At 40.5% G+C, this 16,304-nt stretch overlaps 1 protein-coding gene and 1 long non-coding RNA gene across 2 annotated transcripts in view; one reads left to right on the top strand and one right to left on the bottom strand.

Annotated features, from left to right (window-relative positions):
• The first annotated feature begins 3,954 nt into the window (after positions 1-3,954).
• Positions 3,955-9,968, top strand: LOC125376817. The gene is made up of 3 exons (XR_007219274.1): positions 3,955-4,018; positions 5,807-5,942; positions 9,869-9,968. It is a non-coding gene; the product is annotated as an uncharacterized LOC125376817 (long non-coding RNA).
• A 147-nt stretch (positions 9,969-10,115) lies between these two features.
• Positions 10,116-16,304, bottom strand: part of LOC124151931 (protein mono-ADP-ribosyltransferase PARP14-like) — a 35,753-nt gene continuing 29,564 nt past the window's right edge. The window contains exons 12-15 of the mRNA XM_048389696.1: positions 15,457-15,820; positions 14,179-14,324; positions 13,588-13,765; positions 10,116-10,979 (exon numbers count right to left, since the gene is read on the bottom strand). Coding sequence (XP_048245653.1) covers positions 10,687-10,979; positions 13,588-13,765; positions 14,179-14,324; positions 15,457-15,820 — 981 coding nt within the window. The 3' untranslated portion in view covers positions 10,116-10,686. The remainder of the gene's footprint in view (positions 10,980-13,587; positions 13,766-14,178; positions 14,325-15,456; positions 15,821-16,304) is intronic.

The raw sequence follows: 16,304 nt of genomic DNA on the forward strand, positions 1-16,304 counted from the left end.
CCTGCATCACTCTGGGACTTGTTGTAAAATGTAGACACCATAGCCTTGAGCTGCTGGAGATTTGTCCGGCATAAGGTGAAAGTTCATCTAAATAAGAAACAGATGAAGCGTTTTCACTGGTATATTTTACTTCTTGTTAAGATATGTAAATCAGTAGTAGGGAATTGTCAAATTGAACGACATCAGAACATCGATATACCTAAAGCATAAATTATAATTCCTGACCAAATTCTCGTGTTTTGAGTTTTCCAATCCGAGCATTAATTGAAGAACGCATGAGTGTGTGAGGTGAAACCAACGAGATCGGTCACGGTGCTACGATATCGTAGTCGGGGCGATAAGGGTACCGAACCCATTGGAATCCTCAACACAGCCAAAAAGAGTATTATGAGAGGAATGACTGCATTTTGCTTTACGGCAATTGTACAGTTATTCGGGGCGAATAATTTTGGCCACAAAAAGAGGTGCAAAATGAAGAGGTTTAATGTGGTAAAGTGTCAGTGACAAATTTCCCGGATTAAAATGATCACAACAAGGGCATGCAAAACACGTACGATTCGGAAAAAAACGCACCCAGTGCATTAGCAAAAGGGCCATGGAGCTGCACGCACTGCACGTGGTGCAGCACTATGAACGGTAATATTATTAAAATGCAGGGTTTTGATTGTCTGGCATCTGCGTCAATCGAACAGTGACAGTTCAACAGCATACCAAGACTAACAGACGCACAAAGACACAACGTGGGCCGCTTGCAGGCAGGGGAATCCCGATGAGCTGTAGTCAAGCTTTTCAAAGCTATGGGATCGGTTTCAACAGCATGGGTCAACAAGTGATCGGCCAAGGTCAGGACGATCAAGAGTAAACATCCCCGCCCAAGACCGCTACATCCGACTGCGCCACCTACGTGAAAGGGCGACCATAGCCACCTCAACCGCATCCCAAATACCCGGACTGCGCAGAATCTCTGACCAGACCGTACGGACCCGTTAAGAGCAGCAGGTCTACGTGCAAGACGTCCTGTTCGACGCGTCATACTGAGTCGACAACATCGTCTCATCATGATATGAGACACCAAGAATGGACTTGCTTTGAGGTATAACTGTTTTTGAACATAATTATATTTTGTCCACTCAAGGGATAAAATGTAAGCTCTGAAATGTGAGTGAATGAGCTGTTTTTGTAATAATCCGTTTGCTACTTCAAGAGATGCATCTTTATTTGACAATTGTTCACTTCACCCCTTCATATACTACAAGACATCCAAATCAAGAGGAGATGTATGATGGTGGTTGTGCAGGCCTAAAAATCTCGGCTGTATATGATTGTTTGTGCAGGCATAAGTAAATCGTTTGTGTGAGATGTATGATGGTGTTTGCGCAAACAAAAGGACATAGGCTGTGTGAGATGTTTGATGGTGGTTCTTGAGGCATACCCCCCTCGTCTCTGTGAGATGAGTGATTATGTTTCTGCAGGCATAAAGATCTCGGTTTTGTGTGATGAGTGCTTGTGTTTGTGCAGGCATAATGATCTCGGCTGGCACATCATAAAAAACTTCAAGGGCGATTTGGAGAAGGTTGATCGGAAGGACACTCGGTCCTTGTTTCCTGTGGACCCCGAGTTTCTGGCGCAAACAGACATCCCCCGAATACGACAAGGAGAACTGGGGGCTCAGGTAATCTTAGTCATCAACAACACCCTTGTTATTTCGGGACAAGCCGAATAGACCCTCCCGTGTCCACTTTATTAACTTTGTTTCGTCTTTGCTCAAATGGATAAGCATCTAAGTCAGCATCTTGTATCACTTCCACCTTTGCTTTGTAAGTTGACTATTACACTGTTGCCATTTGCGACCACTTGTTATTTAGGATGGTGAGACTCTCACTATGGTGTATTTTTAAGATACTAACTATATCTCTAAACAAACATATATTAAGGAGGGATTCTTTGATTAAAGTGCTCGTAGTACGGAGTGGTTTGTCGTGTTTTCGTACATTGATCGAAACTACATTACATTGATGACAATAAAGTACCTGGCCGTACTGCGCATGTATTATGACCTTGGTGTGAGATATATGACCTTGACCTGGAGCTGTGACACCCCATGGTAATGTGCATGTGTCTTGCTGTTTTCAAGTCTGGAATGTCTCATATGAAAGTGTATGGATGTATGTCACTAACATTTCAGGGCAGATTCCTGTAACGATACAAGACACAACACTCCCAACCACCATGGCTTGACAGACTTTGGAAAGGTGAAGATGACGTTATACGTTATTACATGGTTACGTTTATCATGGTGTTCAGAGGTGTCTCTATAGATTATCGAACTGCTACAGTAGTAGTAGTAACAGCCGTAACAGTTACTGTAGTAGCAGTAGCAGTAGCAGTAGCTGTAGTAGTAGGAGTAGTAGTAGTAGTTGCAGCAGTAGTAGTAGTAGGAGTAGTAGTAGTAGTAGTAGTAGCAGCAGTAGTAGTAGTAGTAGTAGTAGTAGAAGCAATAGTAGTAGCAGTAGCAGTAGTAGCAGTAGTAGTAGCAGTAGTAGTAGGAGCAGTAGTAGTAGTGATAGTAGTAGTAGTAGTTGAGGTAGTAGCAGCTGTAGTGGTAATAGTTGTATCAGCAATAACAGTAATGGCACCACTGTAGTAGCAGGAGAAGTAGTAGTAATGGTAGTAGTTGTTGTAGCCGCAGCAATAGTAGTAGTAGTAGTAGTAGTAGTAGTAGTAGTAGTAGTAGTAGTAGTAGTAGTAGTGTTGTCTAAGGCCACACTAAGCAATGTTCCAACTATATGAAGGTGGTCTGTAAAACATTAGGCTATGTTTTAAATTATAAAAAAATTGACCAATGACCCAAGGTTGTAAGAAATAAATCAGTAAACCAGCAAACATAATAAGGAGGCATGAGAGTATTTAATACCAACAAGTTTTTCGACAAGTTTTTATTCATACCAAGTTCAGTTTTGTTTGTTGTTTACGTCCAAATTCCAGTTGTATGACGGCAGTCTGTAAATAATCGAGTCTGGACCAGACGGTCCAGTGAATCGGCATCGATCTTGGTAATTTGGATTCGATGACATACATCAACCAAGTCAGGGAGCATGACCACCCGATCCCATTAATCGCCTCTTATGACAAGCATAGTCGCTTCTTACGACAAACATGGGTCGCTGAAGACCTATTATCTACCCGGATCTTCACTGGTCACATGGTCAATATATGGCTACAATATTGTTGATGTGCCGTAAAATGACAGCAGTATTTCCGTGACACTCACTCTCGTTCACTCTGTACTGTGATATAAACCATAGGAAACAAGCGTGGGATATGTTTTGTAATAAAGGGAGGTTTGAGTGTGTATAAAAACATGCCAGATAATTGTAATATTTTATTCCGGAAACAATTTGCGTCAGATATGAGCCAAATAATGGTAATGATTGAAATATTAGTATTAATATCACAAATGATTCAGTAAGATGTTGTTTTATACGTTAATATGACCAGTATGCGTCATAGGGGGAGTCTTATCTGAGATCACTTGGTAGAAACCGTGTATCTTGGGAAATATTCAAGATGTTTTTAAGATCAAATAAATGAAATGAAAACAAGCACAGCGTTTCTGATCGGTTTTTAACACATGTAGCAAGGAATTTCCATTCTGATATTTGGGATTATCTACATAAACTCATCTCATTGACTTTATTTGAAATATTAAAAAAAACACCTTTCCATGATCATAAGAAATTCTTGGTAAAGGCAGTGGACATTGCACAACACCGACTGTACCTTAAGCCAGTGTTTATTATGAATCACTTTAAATTGTGATGATACCAGGTGTTCGCGAGGAGGTGAGCGTATCCCCGCCGGTTGCACGCATTACAAACACATGCAAAGGCAAGTCGATAGTTCCGCTGTTAAAGTGCTTTTGGTTTCAGTGTGGTATTATATTTTATCAGATGACTCTGACCATTTCCGCATTTCCGCAAGCTGATCCTGGTATTGGCTGTGATTTTGACGGCTCTGGGTAAGTGTTGTGTAATCCCCTTGTATTTGTACATATATTTGTTTTTCGTTGTTTATCGCACAGTCAGCATTATTCCAAGACACGATGACATATACCGAGACTAACCTCTGATCCATTTAGTAGCCTTTTAGTTTGCTGTGGATCTATATTCTTACCTGTAATACCCACAGGTATATGTATATGTACTTCCTATCATATCTGACTACTTAACCTACTTGTATGTATTGATGGTATGTAATGCGTCAGCATTGATCAAGTGTTGATAAGATTCGTGTCAACGACGTAATTGGTAAAACCCACAATCATATTGATTACATATTGACTAACCAACCTGATGCATGATATCGGACGTCCGTGTTATCTTGGCTGATGATAAAGGAATAATTCCAAGTTTTAATGTAAAGGTCTTTCTTCCTCGTGCAAAGAGAAGCAGTGTCAACATGAACGCTATGCATCACATAGGGGCTTTAGCTCCGCTTCGAACAGTACTGTCGCATTTATGTCACTTTGTGACAGGAAATTTCTGTGTGATGCAGGGCTTAAACAGTCTTCTACAACTTCAGTGAAACCCATCAGCAAGAGTACGGTGCCAACAGACCAATGACAAAGTGGTAAATGGGTACGCCCAACGGTACTTTGGGATTGTCTCCCATATTAAGCAAGGACGCTGTGATATGACAACCAATTTAAAAAATGTACTATACTGTTGAACTAAAAGCGTAAACAAACATTTTCATTTTGATAAGAAATCTCTGCTAAAAGCAGAGACGTTTGTACGATTCTGTATAATCATGAGCATGTGTTTATGAATCATAGCGATGATACCAGGTGTTCCCGAAAAGGCGAGCGCATAATGCCCCACCGGTGACACCCGTCAAAAACACATGCGAAGGAAAGTCAATTATTCACCTGAAACATGGTAAACATGAGCATGTGTTTATGAATCATAGCGATGATACCAGGTGTTCCCGAAAAGGCGAGCGCATAATGCCCCACCGGTGACACCCGTCAAAAACACATGCGAAGGAAAGTCAATTATTCACCTGAAACATGGTAAACACGAGCATGTGTTTATGAATCATAGCGATGATACCAGGTGTTCCCGAAAAGGCGAGCGCATAATGCCCCACCGGTGACACCCGTCAAAAACACATGCGAAGGAAAGTTAATTATTCACCTGAAACATGGTAAACATGAGCATGTGTTTATGAATCATAGCGATGATACCAGGTGTTCCCGAAAAGGTGAGCGCATAATGCCCCACCGGTGACACCCGTCAAAAACACATGAAAAGGAAAGTCAATTATTCACCTGAAACATGGTAAACATGAGCATGTGTTTATGAATCATAGCGATGATACCAGGTGTTCCCGAAAAGGTGAGCGCATAATGCGCCACCGGTGACACCCGTCAAAAACACATGCGAAGGAAAGTCACTTATTCACCCGAAATATGGTACAAGTCAAAAGCAAGCAAGGAACGTGTAACCCAACGCACTCACTCTTTGTGTATTTTGGTTGACGTCCATTTGGGCGAGAAACATACATGTACATCCACCCTCTCGGTGATTTGTAAACAGTCGAGTCTGGATCAGACAAACCAGTGATTGATCAGTATCAGCATGTTTCTGGTAAAAAAGAACCAAGTCACCAATCCTGACTAGTCGATGCATTCAGCCTCCTCATCGGTTGTCCGGGATCAGTTCTAACTCGGTATACACACTGGGGATGTATTGTACGAAGGGGCGTTATCCCCACCCATTAAGGCGTTGATGTGTTGTACCTTCAGGGTGAAAGGGGAGATGGCTGACGTGTCGAGCTACCCTCTGTTATTCGCCGAGCTGCTCCGAAGAGGCTGGTCAGAGGCAGAGCTGGAGAACGTCGCTTACAGAAACTTCTAGAGAGTTTTCAAACAAGTGGAAGCGGTGAGTAGAAAGGAAGCTATCGAGCGACACCCAAAGACAGGAAGACCATAAGTAACATGTGACCTGGTATAGTGTACAGTGGAATTTCCACTGCACGGAAATGATAAGAATAACATATAGTCCATGACATCCTTCGTTACACCACATATTTCTCAGTTTTGATGGTTTTTCTTCTAATGCTGGAATCCAGTGACTATAAAATAGCACGATGATATAAGCTTCATTTTCCCAATGGAATGAACGTTCGATGGCAACCCTCGATAAATATAGTTATAATCCTGCGTTCCTTGTTTTGTCAGCCCCATACCCATGCTCGTGGATTTTACCAAAGTGATAAATGTCTGATAGACGTCACTTCGGGCTTACCTCCGACATTAAGCTGACACGCCGTGATGTAACTGGAATACTCACTCACTGTTCACAGGATCCGTCTAAACCGTCAAGCTAACGGAATGTTATGACCCTAATCCTTACCAAAGCACATCCAGCACTCTGGATTCCCAAACTCCGATGTAGGTCCCACTGCCTTTGCCCCGTAATTATATGGCCACCGTGCTATGACTGAAATAAGGTAAAATGCAGAGTCAAAATTAAAGTCACTTTCAATGATGACACAATTCGTTATGTGACACATTATTACCACGGCTAGCCGGCTCTTACTTCAAAGTAGGACAATACACCCAGCAGCAATGTATATACTACAAGGTAGGGCAATACACCCAGCAGCAATGTATATACTACAAGGTAGGGCAATACACCCACCAGCAATGTATATACTTCAAGGTAGGACAATACACCCACCAGCAATGTATATACTACAAGGTAGGACAATACACCCACCAGCAATGTATATACTACAAGGTAGGACAATACACCCACCAGCAATGTATATACTACAAGGTAGGACAATACACCCACCAGCAATGTATATACTACAAGGTAGGACAATACACCCACCAGGTATGTATATACAACAAGGTAGGACAATACACCTACCAGCAATGTATATACTACAAGGTGGGACAATACACCTACCAGCAATGTATATACTACAAGGTAGGACAATACACCCACCAGCAATGTATATACTACAAGGTAGGACAATACACCTACCAGCAATGTATATACTACAAGGTGGGACAATACACCTACCAGCAATGTATATACTACAAGGTGGGACAATACACCTACCAGCAATGTATATACTACAAGGTGGGACGATACACACACCAGCAATGTATATACTACAAGGTAGGACAATACACCTACCAGCAATGTATATACTACAAGGTAGGACAATACACCCACCAGCAATGTATATACTACAAGGTGGGACAATACACCTACCAGCAATGTATATACTACAAGGTGGGACGATACACACACCAGCAATGTATATACTACAAGGTAGGACAATACACCCACCAGCAATGTATATACTACAAGGTAGGACAATACATCCACCAGCAATGTATATACTACAAGGTGGGACAATACACCTACCAGCAATGTATATACTACAAGGTAGGACAATACACCCACCAGCAATGTATATACTACAAGGTAGGACAATACACCCACCAGCAATGTATATACTACAAGGTGGGACAATACACACACCAGCAATGTATATACAACAAGGTAGGACAATACACACACCAGCAATGTATATACTACAAGGTGGGACAATACACCTACCAGCAATGTATATACTACAAGGTGGGACAATACACACACCAGCAATGTATATACTACAAGGTGGGACGATACACCTACCAGCAATGTATATACTACAAGGTGGGACAATACACCTACCAGCAATGTATATACTACAAGGTGGGACAATACACACACCAGCAATGTATATACAACAAGGTAGGACAATACACCCACCAGCAATGTATATACTACAAGGTGGGACGATACACCTACCAGCAATGTATATACTACAAGGTGGGACAATACACCTACCAGCAATGTATATACTACAAGGTGGGACAATACACCTACCAGCAATGTATATACTACAAGGTGGGACGATACACACACCAGCAATGTATATACTACAAGGTAGGACAATACACCCACAAGCAATGTATATACTACAAGGTAGGACAATACATCCACCAGCAATGTATATACTACAAGGTGGGACAATACACCCACCAGCAATGTATATACTACAAGGTGGGACAATACACACACCAGCAATGTATATACTACAAGGTAGGACAATACACCCACCAGCAATGTATATAGTACAAGGTACGACAATACACCCACCAGCAATGTATATACTACATGGTAGGACAATACACACAGCAGCAATGTATATACTACAAGGTAGGACAATACACACACCAGCAATGTATATACTGCAAGGTAGGACAATACATCCACCAGCAATGTATATACTACAAGGTAGGACAATACACACACCAGCAATGTATATACTACAAGGTAGGACAATACACCCACCAACAATGTATATACTACAAGGTAGGACAATACACCCACCAGCAATGTATATACTACAAGGTAGGACAATACACCCACCAGCAATGTATATACTACAAGGTAGGACAATACATCCACCAGCAATGTATATACTACAAGGTAGGACAATACACCCACCAGCAATGTATATACTACAAGGTGGGACAATACACCCACCAGCAATGTATATACTACAAGATAGGACAATACACCCACCAGCAATGTATATAGTACAAGGTACGACAATACACCCACCAGCAATGTATATACTACATGGTAGGACAATACACACACCAGCAATGTATATACTACAAGGTAGGACAATACACCCACCAGCAATGTATATACTACAAGGTAGGACGATACACACACCAGCAATGTATATACTACAAGGTAGGGCAATACACACACCAGCAATGTATATACTACAAGGTAGGGCAATACACACACCAGCAATGTATATACTACAAGGTAGGACAATACACACACCAGCAATGTATATACTTCAAGGTAGGACAATACACCCACCAGCAATGTATATACTACAAGGTAGGACAATACACCCACCAGCAATGTATATACTACAAGGTAGGACAATACATCCACCAGCAATGTATATACTACAAGGTAGGACAATACACCCACCAGCAATGTATATACTACAAGGTAGGACAATACACCCACCAGCAATGTATATACTACAAGGTAGGACAATACACCCACCAGCAATGTATATACTACACGGTAGAACAATACACCCACCAGCAATGTATATACTACAAGGTAGGACAATACACCCACCAGCAATGTATATACTACAAGGTAGGACAATACACCCACCAGCAATGTATATACTACAAGGTAGGACAATACACCCACCAGCAATGTATATACTACAAGGTAGGACAATACACCCACCAGCAATTTATATACTACAAGGTAGGGCAATACACACACCAGCAATGTATATACTTCAAGGTAGGACAATACACCCACCAGCAATGTATATAATACATGGTAGGACAATACACCAACCAGCAATGTATATACTACAAGGTAGGACAATACACCCACCAGCAATTTATATACTACAAGGTAGGGCAATACACACACCAGCAATGTATATACTACAAGGTAGGACAATATATCCACCAGCAATGTATATACTACAAGGTAGGGCAATACACACACCAGCAATGTATATACTACAAGGTAGGACAATATATCCACCAGCAATGTATATACTACAAGGTAGGGCAATACACACACCAGCAATGTATATACTTCAAGGTAGGACAATACACCCACCAGCAATGTATATACTACAAGGTAGGGCAATACACACACCAGCAATGTATATAGGTATATGTCGTTGTGTTCCCCTTGTACTGGTCATGTCATGTTCCGCTCCTTCATCCTGTGTTATCCAGGTTCGGGATGCTATGAGATCGGTTCCACCGGACAGCACACTTCTGGACAGATCGGCAGTTCCAGATCAAACCTGTTTGTCCAAACTGCCATATTTGCCATAAAAGCAAAACTTGTTTCATGAATAAAGCAAATAAAACAGCATTATCGTGTGATCATGTATTACGTCTGACCGAATGACCTTCATTATGTTAAATTACCCATGAAAAAAAATCTGCACAGGTGTAATATTTGTAAAACGTCCTTTTATTCCTGACAATATTCTACAACACATATTGACGTGACTACATGTACGTATACATTTATGAAAGAATCATTTTCTGTTTGTGTTGCAGATAAAATTGAAGATATAAAAATAGATGTGTCGGACGATGTGATTGTGGAAAGTGTGCGTGAGTGCGGGCGGGAGTGCGGTCTGTCTGTCGGTCTGTCGGTCGGGCGGGCGGGCGTGTTTTCCTCGCGGGGCAATTACACGCAAAACCAAACGCTGTCCCAACTTTGTCGCAGGAAAATGACAATGCGTGACAGGTGCACTGAGTACGATAATATTCAATTTGTTATTAACGGGGACATACACGTGCACTGATATCACGCACCATGATGGTAGGTTCGTATCAAACTGTACAGCATTAATACTCAATTATCATAACGGTGGCCAATACCATGCTTGGTAGACCTACAATGAATGCTAAATGTTCATAATTTAAACAAAAGATGAACAGTTAAATTTAGTGGGTAAACATGTTCAATTCCTGTAGATTTGACGGAACTTGACATACCAGAGCCATATTCGTTTCATAACATAAAGCTCTGGAGAACATCACTTAACTATTCTAAAAGTGATGAGATACTCCGGGTACGCCTGTGTGTCATTGAATACAACGAAACAACTGGGTTTCTTCACATCATCAACGGCGGAGTCGTACTTGACGTTCTTCCCTTGCCCCCTGAAGGGCGTGTCCTTCATCCGGGCTCTCCCAAGCGTGAATTTGCCAGTTAGAACACGACACTGGTACATCCTCTTCCATCCATACTTGTCTGGGGGAGAGTACAGGGGGTTGGCGGAGTGGCTCGACTTCACAGCAAAGTAACACCCTTCTCCGTACGGGGAAGCTGCAGCAATCAAACACAAACATATGCAGACCTAGAAGGGATAAGTGGGATGAGCATCTCCTTTGTCAAAGCATGCTAAACACTTTTAAATTTGGAAATTATAGATGATCCGGTATACAAAACGAAAACGTACATAACACTATGAGTTCTCAGTTTGTGACATTTTTTTTCAATAAAGTCACAAAAAACAAACCTTACTGTACCTGCGTTTGAAATAACTGTCGAGCTAGAAAAATTAATTTTACACTTTACGAAATGTGTGGATGGACCACTCAGTCACGTTTTCTTTTTCGGTTTCAAAATAGACACGGCTTCTCATATATACACGCTTTATCCAACATCTGTAAAAACACCTCGTTTTCCAATCCAAAATCATCGTTTGTCTCCCCATACCACACACGTATGTTTTACCTCCTTAACTTATTTTTAATGTCTTTGCGTCATAGTGGGATATGTGGCTCCCTCTTAAAATGGTTTGAAAGTTATTTAAGACACCATCTCACTTTAATAAATGGCTTTAAAACATAAAACCAGTAAACCCACAGTCCCACAGGGTTCGGTCTTGGGGCCATAATAATGTTTGGTATTCATTAATGACATTATAACTGATATCAAGTGTGATATCCACTTATCTCTATATGTAATTATTGATAACCCTGATTCATCAACAAAATCTTTTAAATACTGATTTAGAATTGATAGCAAAATGGGCAAAACCTTGGGGGGTTAATTTTATTCCTCATAAGACTGAATCTGTTGTATTTTCTAGAAAGAGAACAGCAAGTACAGTGCCAGATTTATTCATCAACGATATCAAGATTGAATCTGTTAATTCTCACAAATATCTTGGACTTAATATTAAAAATTCAAAATGACAATCCACAATCCACAAGATTGTATGACAAGAGATGTGATTTAAACTTTCCAATAGTCAATTTTCCCTTCATGTCAAACACTATTCCTGCAGCTCCAGCCCTTGGTATCAACTTTTGAGTTACAACCAACCATGCCCTGCCTACCAAGATTGTAAAAAGAGCGTCACACGACTCTTGCTCAGAAGTTGTTCGATCAAGGTTACAACATTCAAGGCTCCAGTAAAACTTTCAAAAGTGATGTCCGATGCGGTAGGGTGTCACCAGTGGGACAGGATACGCGCACCTTTTCCTGAACACCTGATGTCACTGTTTAATAGTGACTCACAAACACATGCTCCCTATATAGTCGGAATCATACAATCGACTCTGCTTTGGCAGAGATTTCTTATGACAAGGGAAAGGGTTTTGTCGCTTATATTTACTCTGCAGCATGATGGTCCGTGGCAGATGCATATCGATAGGACTATCGCCAAAAATAGTCCAATGATCAAATGTTTAAGAAGCTTGTACCGTCTTCAAATTAATAGCCTCTAAACTTTATATAACTTATCCATGTTACCAGTATCTGATTATTTTGATTGCATTTGGAATAATTGTTATAGGAAGCAAGAAATACTATTAGGAAATCTTCATTTGGATGTATTAAGAACCACATGAGGATCTGTGAGAAGAGTGTATAAATTCATTCGGAAATATGTGAAGAAACGGGTTATTCATCTCTAAGCGGCTATAGCTTAACTAAAAAAACATGTTGGTCAAACAAAAAACAATTAACCAGAGGACAAAATTTCCTTGCAATATCATTAATGTGCATTTTCCATGTACAATTACTTTGTAAAGTAATACCTAGATGCTTATGACTTTGATTTCTGTACCATTCATATATACGTTAGGTTTGTGACTAGGGTTTACTTTACGGTTAAACTGAATAGATTCAGTTTTTTTCGGGACTAAATTTAACTTGCCATCTAGCAGCCCATCCTGAAATTCTGTCCAAGTCATTATTGAGATTACGAGCAGCTATGTCAGGATCTTCTATGATCACATACAAATTTGTGTCATCAGCAAAAAGTATGATATTACTATTTATTCCTTCAACAATGTCATTGATATAGATAATAAACAATAATGGTCCTCGGACCGAGCCCCGTGGCACACCTGCCAAGACAGCTTTTGGATCTGAGCTATAGCCATTTATAACAACCTTTTGATATCGATTTTCTAAGTAACTATCAAACCATCTCAATAAATGTCTACAGATAACATAATGTTATGGCCTATAAATGATTCCTTTGTGCCAGACTGTATCAAAAGATTTACTTATGTCACAAAATACAGATCTAACTTCCTTACCTTAATCTAAAGCCTTTGCAATAAAATCATATAAATATATATGTCAACTGATTTGAGGTGGTGTTACCCGCGTGAAACCAGATTGTAGGTTAGTGAGCACATTATTACATAAGGGTAAGGATTACAAAGTCAAATATACTTAATAAATGAAAGAGACAAAACCCATTTTCATAAGAAATCTAAAAGCAGAGTCGATTGTACGATTACGACTGTATGAGAAGCCTGTGTTTATTTATTTATCTGAAATAGTGATGATACCAGGTGTTCGCGGTATCAAAAAACTATCAAATACTCATGAATCAAATGATCAGCAAGTGATCAGCAATGATGACCAATAGAAGGACAACACTCTGCCATCCTCCAGCAGACACTGCACGTACCTGTGTGGCCGCTGGAGCTTCTGCTGAAGCCCCTGGAGTTGATCAGAGCTGTATTACGTTCACTTGTTCCATGCCACAACGTTCTTTCATTGGTGAACAGGGCGCCATTTTGTTTCTGAAGCTGCTCTGCCTTGGTCATATACTGCTTGTAGAGTGTCTGGTTCTGGATCCTTTCAATCTGAATATTACAAATTCAAAATAAGATACTTCAATATATTCAATTTTGTTATGGCATTCCTTTCAAAATGTTTCCCCAAAACGAAGCGTACACCTGCGTCTTTTCTTATATATGCTTAAAAAATTATTTTCTGTGGCACATATGATCGTGTCTCTTGTTTTTTCAAAAAGTGGATAAATAAAAAACCCAACTTTATTTTTAAACACAAATATAGTTGAAAATATCTCTTGATTGGTCTATATTCCTTATTGCTTTCCCCTTTCATTACAGATATGAAAAACCATAGTAAATGAAATCTACATTGTCAATGTATATAGATTCAACCTCCCAGAATATCTTACAAACAGATTGCTTGTTATATGCAAGGAAATATTCATTTACAACGATTACAATCTTGACCTATACTGTTTCACCTTTTCCACTTTGCATTTATGTCCCAGGGTACGTTTCAAGTTGTCCACAACACTGTCATACTCAAATCCTTTCGCGAGCCTAACACGGTAACCCTCTCCACTTTGGGGGTGGCTCCAAAATGCTGGCAGTTTGTTACCGCGGCTATCTACGAAAAATGCAACAAGGTTTTAAAGTCATTGAGCGGTCTTTCAAAGCGCTGCTTAAATCAAGGCTTCCAGAACGAGCAAGCATTAGTTTCACTGATTTTTTTCTAAAGCACTCGTAGTACTACTGCCAAGTGCAGAAAAGAAATAACATTGTGACGTATTTAAGTCACATGTTACTTTAGATCTTGCAGCCTTTGAGTATCGCTCGATGATATCCTTGAAGAGATATAGGTAGGCGGATCTGATAAAAGTGTTTTACCATGTTAGGGTTATGCTGAGCTGATTACACACTTGCAATGATAACACATCATGACATTGCTGGCTGCTAATTTGCTAGCTAAGTTAAAGCCATATAAAAAGTTCCAATTATACACGTTTAACTGATTATCTAAGTGTTGTCTTTGGAAGCAGATGAACTAATTCAGTTGTTGATTGATTGATATTTTGCACTAAGATCTTAATCTCGACATTGTATCAGTAAGGACAGGTCATATGATATTGTTTGCTTGTTTGTTCCATCTTTAAAAGGCCGTTTGATAATACTCGATTCTGGACCAGACATTCAAGTGACTGAATTCATCAGCATCGATCTACGCAATTGGGATCCGATGACATGAATCTACCAAGTCAGCGAGCCAGACAACCCGATCTCGTTAGTCGCCCTTTACAACAAACATAGTCACCTTTTACGGCAAGCATGGTTTGTTGAAGACCTATTCTACCCTGGATCCTCACATGAAACGTATACATGCAATGGCCGAGTGCCAAATGGTTTCACATTTCATTTGGTTTTGAGAAAAAGATAGAATGAACTTTGTTTGAGAAAAGAAATTTTGGGGTGAGTGTCTGAGTGATAGTGGGTTTAACGTCGCCTTGAAAAGTATTTCAGTTACCACGGCTTGTCATTTAAAGAAGGGAAGAAAGTCCATACCGATACATCTCTTTACCATTTAGAACACAGGTAAGATACTGTTTTACCAAGAATCATTATCGAACCAACGGTTCTGACACACCCGAGAACAGCAACTTGCAGCGGCTATTGATTTGCTTTACAGAAATCGGAACTGATATTTGTATGAGTTGGTTTCGCCCCTGCCCCTATAACATCGGAACAGTGTACTGTTTACTTGCCTCTAGACCGAACGAGCTCCGCCTTGCTCTCTGGTCGCCCAAACGCGTATATCACTGGTGGAGCCGCTGCTAGGTTTGCCGTGAAGCACTTGCCCGAGTCATCCTTCACAACGGCTAAAGAGAGGGATGACCGGGAAGCTGCTTCAAGCATCCTGCTGCAGGGTTCGCCACATGGCACCAGTCTGGACGACTTATGCCAATACCATGTACATCCTGGTCTGGCAGACTTGAAGTTGTTGAGTCGGTCGAGTATAGCCGCTTCAGCTTTCAGCATACAGTTCTCAGTCCCAGTGATGGTCATGCGACCTTTGGCAATGCTTACATGGACGTTATGCATGGCTGCTAGTTCTTTCAGGTCGTGTTTCTGAAATCACAGCTCGTTTTTATCATGAACAGGAAACCTGGTTTGGGGATGAATTTAAACAAAGATGGACTTGTGACATATGGACAGATTAGTGTATCACATTCAATAGTTGATGCTACTACTGTAGCCTCTGATGAAAGTCATTTTCTGTCAGATCAGCAACGTTGTTTAATGTATGAGGAATATTTAAACACAGGCCTTACAATGGTCATTGATCGAGTGAGTGAGTCAATAGAGTTTGGTAATTTAAGAAATGGGATACACACACTGTGGGAATCGAACCCCGGTCTTAAGCGTGACGGCCAAACTCCTCTCGCTCCGCCAGAAAGTAATATACTTTTACCCTTTTCAAAGACCTCTACACACTACTGATGAACGATATACATCTGCGACAGAAATTGTATATATTACATATCTTTACATACGTGTCATTACATATTATTTCGTTAGAAGCATTTTCGTAGATCTAGGGGACCCGCGGTAG

This window comes from Haliotis rufescens, unplaced genomic scaffold (genome assembly GCF_023055435.1).
Source record: "Haliotis rufescens isolate VD_foot unplaced genomic scaffold, xgHalRufe1.0.p SCAF_8, whole genome shotgun sequence".
In the NCBI taxonomy this organism is placed as follows: Eukaryota; Metazoa; Mollusca; class Gastropoda; order Lepetellida; family Haliotidae; genus Haliotis; species Haliotis rufescens.